General features: G+C 38.7%; 1 protein-coding gene across 3 annotated transcripts; it reads right to left on the reverse strand.

Moving 5' to 3' along the window:
* Positions 1-429: 429 nt before the first annotated feature.
* anapc4 (anaphase promoting complex subunit 4) lies at positions 430-7,901 on the reverse strand. 3 transcript variants are annotated; one of them, XM_020080781.2, is made up of 29 exons: positions 7,639-7,901; positions 6,856-6,923; positions 6,655-6,770; positions 6,468-6,573; positions 6,240-6,372; positions 6,075-6,149; positions 5,960-5,986; positions 5,811-5,855; positions 5,632-5,716; positions 5,120-5,227; positions 4,840-5,010; positions 4,698-4,762; positions 4,497-4,539; positions 4,269-4,345; positions 3,844-3,944; positions 3,708-3,759; positions 3,564-3,619; positions 3,363-3,409; positions 3,228-3,284; positions 3,072-3,128; positions 2,886-2,979; positions 2,661-2,758; positions 2,211-2,272; positions 2,079-2,114; positions 1,892-1,993; positions 1,740-1,814; positions 1,458-1,625; positions 994-1,117; positions 430-786 (listed from the first exon to the last, which is right to left on the reverse strand). In XM_020080781.2, the coding sequence occupies exons 3-29, from the start codon at positions 6,760-6,762 to the stop codon at positions 547-549; spliced, it is 2,412 nt and encodes an 803-aa protein (XP_019936340.2). In that variant the 5' UTR covers positions 6,763-6,770; positions 6,856-6,923; positions 7,639-7,901; the 3' UTR covers positions 430-546. The 3 variants fall into 3 exon arrangements, with proteins under 3 accessions (XP_019936340.2, XP_019936341.2, XP_019936339.2); XM_020080782.2 differs by lacking the exon at positions 6,856-6,923 and having other exon boundaries at positions 1,458-1,607; XM_020080780.2 differs by lacking the exon at positions 6,856-6,923.

Below are 7,901 nucleotides of genomic sequence, written 5' to 3' on the forward strand. Positions count from 1 at the left end.
TGCATTGCCAAGATAGTGACACTGTATCTTCATCAAATTCACTAAGGTGTGAGGATCCTTTAATGTTGCATTTAATTTTTGCTACAAAATGTCACAACCAAAAAATATTAAAATGATCATTAATTTACATATTCTATTTATTCATTTTTGTGTATATTTATAACTATTTAAAAATAGAAATTAAGCAGAAAAACTAGAATTGCCGCCCTGTGGTTGTATGACTCAGCAAACCATTGCAGAATTCATGAGGTCTCCTTGACCTTCGACCCCTAAATCACACTAATCACACTGTCTGAGTCCAACTGAACCTTTGTATTAAATGTAAAGAAATTCCCTCACGGTTTTCTGAGATGTTCCTTTCACAAGACCAAAAACCTTCTGCCACTGCCTGTCACCAGTATTGAGCCATAATAAACAATCCAACAAATATAAACACAATCCTGTTTATTTTCTAATACAAACATATTTTTCAAAAAATGAAAAAAAAAACAAAAAAAAAGATGGAGCCAAGTCCTTTGTTATATTGCCCCTTCCTGTGACTCAGGCTTAAGAGAGTTCCAGCGCTTCTTCAGACTCCAGACGTTCCTCAGTTTTCTGACACCCATCTCCTCCACCCTGTTTGGCTTCACCTTCAGCCTCCACACTCTCCTCTCCCTGCCCCTCGCTTGTCATGGTAGTTTCCAGTCCCTCCTGGTCGGCACTGGCGTTCTGTGAGTCGGCTCCCTCCTCATCCTCATCTTCTACATCCATCTCAAAAACACGAATGTGCCTCAGATTGGCACTCAGCTGCCAGAAAAGAATAAATAAAAGTTGTAAAAATGAAAGCAGTCCAATACATTCAGTCATGACTCTGCTGTCAGAGTAGTTTGAGAGCATTGAAGGTGGATTATCTGAACCCTAACCAAGCACAGCTCATTTACACTTAATATCCCACATTATAATCCCCAGGCACTCAAAATATACTGGAAAGTACCAGATATTAACTTGACTTACCACACAGGCTACTTTGCGGATTCCATTGACAGCTACAAATTGAGCCTTCATGCTCTCCAGTTCACGCCACTGATTCCCCAACACTAAGCCTTGACACGGGATGTTACTGCTCTGCTGATCCAACCTGACAACAAAGGTGACATAAGCAATGTTTTAAGGTTAGGCCTTGTCTCTGCTGTTCATCAGCTGTAAGATTAAATATTTAGCATGGGGTTAGTGGATGACATTCTATTATCTCCGCTGTGGAGGTTTTCATCTGCGTTTGTTTGTTAGTAAGTTAGTTAGCAGGATTACACAAAAAATAATGGACATTTAACATTGTGAGATAGGGCGTTTTTCAATATTTTCTATGTTTATTATTGACTATTATAGATTAGTGCTCTTTTTAACTGTGAAACAGATTTTGTGATTTTGAAACAAATTGTATTTTCAGAATGATGAGAGATATCAATAATAACACACACCTCAGGTTTGGATCCCAGTTGAACTCGGTCTCACAGCTCAGGGTGGAAGCAAGAGGCAGCTGAGCCAGGACACGTCGACTGTTGTCTCCTTCTGCTCCTTGCAAGACTACTGTTAGCATTTCATCGTCATAGAACCGAGCATCTAGGCAGCTGTAAGCATAATGAGACCTTAAAAAAAGAAAATCAAAGTAAACTATGACTGAAACATTTTCACCAGTCGAGGAGATGGTGGCCTTCATGTTTTACAAATTGAATGGTAGTAACGTCATGAGACGAACTCACTGGGCAGCAGCGTTATCATCTGCACTGTCAAGATGGTGGCTCAGGTCAATGGACATAACACTGTTGGGAATATGTCTGTGCAAAGAAGAGAAGTATTGTTAAAAGTCTAAATTACACATAAAAGAAAAACATATGTAATGACAGAAATGTACCTGTCTGGGTCTGTTCCTTTCCGTAACAGGTAGAGCTTGCAGGGTGAAATGTCTGGCATGCTGAAGAGGACATAATGCATTTTGGTCTTCTTGTCGTTCCATCTGTAAGACAACAGAAAATCATTAATTCAAACATTTTACAGTTTCAGATTACTGTCAAACTCCAAGATGTTTGTGTTTTACGTACAAAGATGGAAGTTCAAAGAGTCGTGGGGTGTTTGAGCTAGAAAGACAAAGGACATGAACAAGTGAGTACAACTTGACAATAACTGAGATATATTTCAAAATTCAGATTTTTAACAGAGACATCAGATCATACCTCTCTGGTACAGTGTACAGCGGCAAAATCACAGCCTGTTTTACCGATTTCCCAATTACTTCCTAGATACAAGCAAAGCAAAATGTAAACTGAACAATAATCTTTATTAAGCACCTCTAAAGAATACATGTAAATTGTCAAAAACACAAAAAGTAAGTTCATTAAGGATTTATTCAATGAGAGAGAATTACCAAAACATTGTATTTATTGGTCTTGGCCAAAAAGCTGTGTTGTGGCAAAAGGATGTAGAAAATGCTTAAGTCTGTCTTAAAGCCTCATTTTAGATCCTGTAAATCCCTCAGAGATTGAACATAGCTGATCTCATGAATGCTCATACGTCTAGTATGATACAGAGGAGAGATAACAGGGCCCTGAATGTGTCAGGCTCTTGACCTTTGTAACTTAATTCTGATGGTTAGATAAAAAAGATATGACTCAGTGAAAACTCACTGCAGGTTTCTGTAAACACTGTTCAATCACGTTCTCCATCATCCTCTTGACAAAGTGCAATGACTTTTGGGGATATGAAGGGAACAGCAACGGGCTCTCTGAACAAAACAGTCAAACATGTTTTCCGTTAGTCATGAGAAAAGCATTTTTTGCCATATACAACCTTTTACTTTGTTCTGAAATGTAGTGACAAATTGCAAATTGTTTATTCACTATTTTTATTACCTTTCAGGTGCGTACTCTCCTGCAAAAACTTCAACCACTGGTTTCCCTTGTTGTTGGGCGGTGACACGAGGTCTTCATCCTCATCTTTCAGGTACTATACATGTCAATATGAAAGAGATACAGAAATTAAAGATTCCTAATTTTTTTATATTAAAAATACTCAAAACAGCACAAAAAAACACTTACCTGACCAACTCGTTCCACATTAAAGTACTTTCCTTTGCGATCAAACAGTTCTTCATTCTGTTACACCAGGGAGAAATGGAACTCAGTGCATATCAAGCTATAAATGTAATACAAATGTATTTGATTGTCTGTATAGTGCTGGTATGCTGGTCTCACCTCACTGAAATGCTCAGACAGGAAGTCAGCAACGAAGGCGATGTCCTTCTGAGTCATCTAATGGATAAATCAACATGTTAAAAAAGGAAATCGACACGTTACAAAATAAAAATCTCATATCTTTCTCTTGCTCACCTTGTTGAGCTCTGGTGGTACATGCTCCTCACACATTCTCAGCATAGCTGTGTAAAAAATTAAGCAAAAACAGTTTGAGCATAAAGACAATAATTCAGAGGGAATACATCGGTTATTAGAAACTATTACATCAAATGTTCACAATGATACATGTTTCTGTATCAAAATCAACAAGTCAAACTTTAAAGACAAACTTCTTACCTACGTACAGCCACCGAAAAAAGGCTTTGAAGTTTTTCATACTCTTGTCAATCACCCTGAATTACATAATAAAAGCAGTGATTATACAGAAAGCAGTGAAATAATATAAACATTATCTGAGATTTCTGAAATCTTCTAACTCACTGTAGAAGTTCGTTGGCTTTGAGAGAGAAGGAACCCACTGCCGTGATCGCACCTGAAAACACAAAACACACATGATGTGGCTCTCGATGATAAAAAGCAGAATTTCTCGTCATCATGCAGGTTAGTGAAATGGTACCTTCTATAGCTGCTGAATCCAGACCGAGGGGCTCAAACTTCTGCTTCCATAGGGACATGCCTTTCACCTCACTGAGGTGATACAACAGAGCCTCAGAGCCACTGCAGTGAGTGAAAGGGAGGGCGAGTTTAAATGAGAGACAAACAGGCGGCAGCAGCACTAAGGAGTAGATCCTGACTGATTTATGGGTATCTGAGCTTATTGTTAGCAATATGACAACATTTATTTTACACAACAAATGATGCACAAAATATGTGCATTTACATACATATCATTTCTATATATTTTTTTTTAATTTGTGTTTTGTTTTTATTCATATTTACATTTATGGTTAAACTGAAACTATAAAGCCAAAATTTAGTTTTGCATCAGTGAAAATCCATGTTGTTCAGCTTCTACTGAGGAGAGAGAAAAGCTGAGAATACCTCTGCAGGTGGCTGATGACTAGCTTCTGGATGCTGGAGTAAGAGGACTCGATGGAATGGCCAAGCTTCTTCAGGCCCTATGATGGAAATGGAAAAGAATTACAACAAACAAATGAGGTGTGATTTTCAGCTTTACCACCTAATGCATCTGTGACACAATATCAGAAACTCTCTCAAAAAAACAACCCATTAGAAGGAAACAGCAGATGTATATAATCTTTCTCTCACCTTGACAGTGAGCTGGTTCATGAGAAGAGCTTGTAGTTCTGGGCTACAGGGAAGGAGAGAGCAAATGATGCATGAGTTTTTCATAGAGCTAAAACTTTTTAGCTTTAGAGTTTAAGTCCAAGATATGGTGCCACCATCTACAATATACTTCATGACATCATAATACACAAATACTAACAGTAGAAATTGATCTTTTCTTACCTCGATTGTCCCCACAGCAAAAGCTCCAGGAACTCATCTTGAACCTGAGTGCTTGTGTTTTTCTCCTTAAAAAAAGAAAAGAAAAGAATTGTTGCATCTCTCTTTAGTTAACCAATTTGAGCAACAACCTACGACTACTGACCTGAACAAACTTAGTGAGTCGAAGGTCCATCTGCATAAGGATGTCCTCCCAGGCTTCACACATACATGTGAGCGAGAGATGCAGGTACTGAAGGAGCGTGGAGATGTGGGTGAACTTGCGCGCCATCCGGGTGACCTCAGGCAGACAGTCAGACAACAGCCCTGTGTCCAGCTGGAAGACAAATATAAAATAAAAGGGCAGATAAGAGCGTAGATTAAGGCATGAAGAAAAAAATACAGTTTAAAAGAAACAGAAAATAAAGACACTTCATACACATTACCTGAATGTAGCAGATCTTTGGGTTGTTCTCATCAGATCTGACCTCTGTGATGACGGAGAGAGACTTGAGATCACTGGATAGACTCAGGCTGCGACACCTTCCGGATACCTATAAAGCATAATTCAAATTTTAATATCATTCTAATCTAGATCTAATCCAGATTTTTTTATTTTACAGGTACAATTCTGTTACCTTCAGAATTATAATCTAAAACCTTTAATCTATTAACACTGTTTTGTGAATTACGAAAACTTTTGTGAAACATGTTTACATTTTTTTAGACTAACACGGATTCTACTATACAATAATATTCAACTCAAATTCTTTTGTGGTGTTATAGAGAATCCTATTTTATGTAGAGATGTTTTTATCGTGTGATGATCAAATCCTTGTAGATGAAAAATATATGTATATTATATAATTATTATAAACCAATAATAATACATCAGTCTAATTTATCCAACTCTTTCAGAGGATGTAAAAGACAACTCTTAAGAATGACTGAGACTTACTCCAGTTAAAGTGGCAATCTTATACATCCCATAGGCATAAAGCTCCACGAAGCCATCTTCACCCCCAAGAACAAGTACATTCAGTCTGCACAGGAACAAAATGGAGAAGTGAAATGATTATAAGATATTAAAAAGGTTCAGTTTTGTTTGTGTGCTATTAAGTATCAAGTTTAATGTACCTGACTTCTCCCAGAAGATTCATTATTTCATCTGACTTTTCTTCACTGTAACACAGATAATTTAAAACTTTCAGCTGCTGTCAGAAACAATCAAAACATATATTACATAACTGGTATAGGACGTATATATTTTCAAAATTCTGTCTCACCTGAAGATCTTTGATGTTGTGCTATAGCTGTGAAAACAAAAGTTTGAAAAATTATATTTTGTCAACCCATGATTTGCCTTCTTAAAATCTAAAGTATAAGTAATGCTGCTGTTACCTCTTGGGGAGTGCTGGTAATTTGGGAAGAAAAAGTTTGGACTCATCTTCTGAATTGTAAAAGGAGCTGAGCGCACTGAAACATTTTAGAAAAGTCTAATCAACTCATATTCTTGAAAATAAAGGTGTTTGTTCCACTAGTTTGATCCCTGAGCCTTACACATACCTGCTCTCCTCCGTCACCTCCATCCACTGCATGCAGGTTACAGGGTTCTGCATCGGAAACACATGTAGAATCTCTGCTTTCTCCACACCACACAGGACCACCTGCTTGGTGTCTCCAAGGCTGAAGGCCAGTACTGAGGAGACAGGACGAGAGGATCAAAGTATAACAGCCTCATGATCACATCAATCAGCAATCCAAAAAGAGGCAATGTAAGTAGTCATTCCTTACTTTTGCCATCAGGTCTCCAGGCGAGAGCAGTGATCTCCTTCCCAGTATACTCACTGGGTGGTAAACTCCAAACACGCTGGAAACTGGCCAAACGATGCAGCAGCAGCTATGGACAGATTGTAGCCACAAAATTAGAAGCATAAAACTGAACATGACATATTCTAGAATACACTTTTTTTTTTTATACCTCTCCTGTTGTGTTGGCCAGAGCTATCAGGTCCCGTCTGGGAGACCAGGCCATACACAGAACAGGGTTAGGAAGCTGCTTCTCTCCCACTTGGCGGAACGCAGGCATATTGTTGGCTGGAAAATGTGGAAAGTGTTAATAAGTAAATGAATAACAGACAGTAGCTTTCAGTTTGCATTATTACGTTAATACAAATTTTACTTTGAGAAAGTTTCTTCTGTGACGATGTATCCCTATGACTGGTGCTGAGGAAGACGACTGTGCGGTATCTGTTGATACATGCACCAATATCAAACAAACATACACATCAGTCTAGCTCCTGTAATGCAAAAATAGTGCACATCTGTTTACTTTGTTTTTCTCAATCCTGCAGACAAACACATGAAAACATAACCTCGATGTCAGAGGTAATAATTACTTGTGGCTGTGAATGGATGTAATCATGTATGGAACTGAAGATGGACGACACTATTGCTTTCATTTCACTTATGACTTGTGGTGGGTGATATGAGACAAACCCTATTACTGAAACAGCATAAGATGTTCCTGGAGATAACATGGTAGTAATGCACCCTTTCAGAATATGTAATCATGTATGGAACTGAAGATGGACGACACTATTGCTTTCATTTCACTTATGACTTGTGGTGGGTGATATGAGACAAACCCTATTACTGAAACAGCATAAGATGTTCCTGGAGATAACATGGTAGTAATGCACCCTTTCAGAATATCATGAGATTATAATCAATGAAATCCCAGAGGGTAAGTAGCCTCATGTCACCTAACAGTCTGGTGTCTCCCTCAGGTCCCTAATAATAGCTGGACACATTTTCTTGCAGGAACACGAAGATGCAACTAGCTGCTGGTAAAATAGTTGTAATAATAATGTGTTTATACAAGCCACGAACTAAACAACACAGCGCTGTAAAGCCAGGCTCACTGACGGTCCGTGCTGATTAGCCCGGACTCTGTCTCACTTACTGGGTAGAGTTGTCAGATGAGGAGCCTCAGCACCAGTGTTAGCTGCTCAGTTAGCAAACCGAGGAAGCTAATGTAGAGAGAAGCTAACGGCTAGCTTCAGCGAGCTGAACGCCATAGACAGAGATAGTAACCCCAACACACTGAGGACATATAGCGGTGTCAAAAACACGCGGGCATGTCCTGCACAGTATTTAACTTTTCTTCATGATGTTTTCACAGTTGCGCGGACGGCGCCATGTTTTTACCGTCGACCAATCACTGCT

This window comes from Paralichthys olivaceus, chromosome 3 (genome assembly GCF_024713975.1).
Source record: "Paralichthys olivaceus isolate ysfri-2021 chromosome 3, ASM2471397v2, whole genome shotgun sequence".
In the NCBI taxonomy this organism is placed as follows: Eukaryota; Metazoa; Chordata; class Actinopteri; order Pleuronectiformes; family Paralichthyidae; genus Paralichthys; species Paralichthys olivaceus.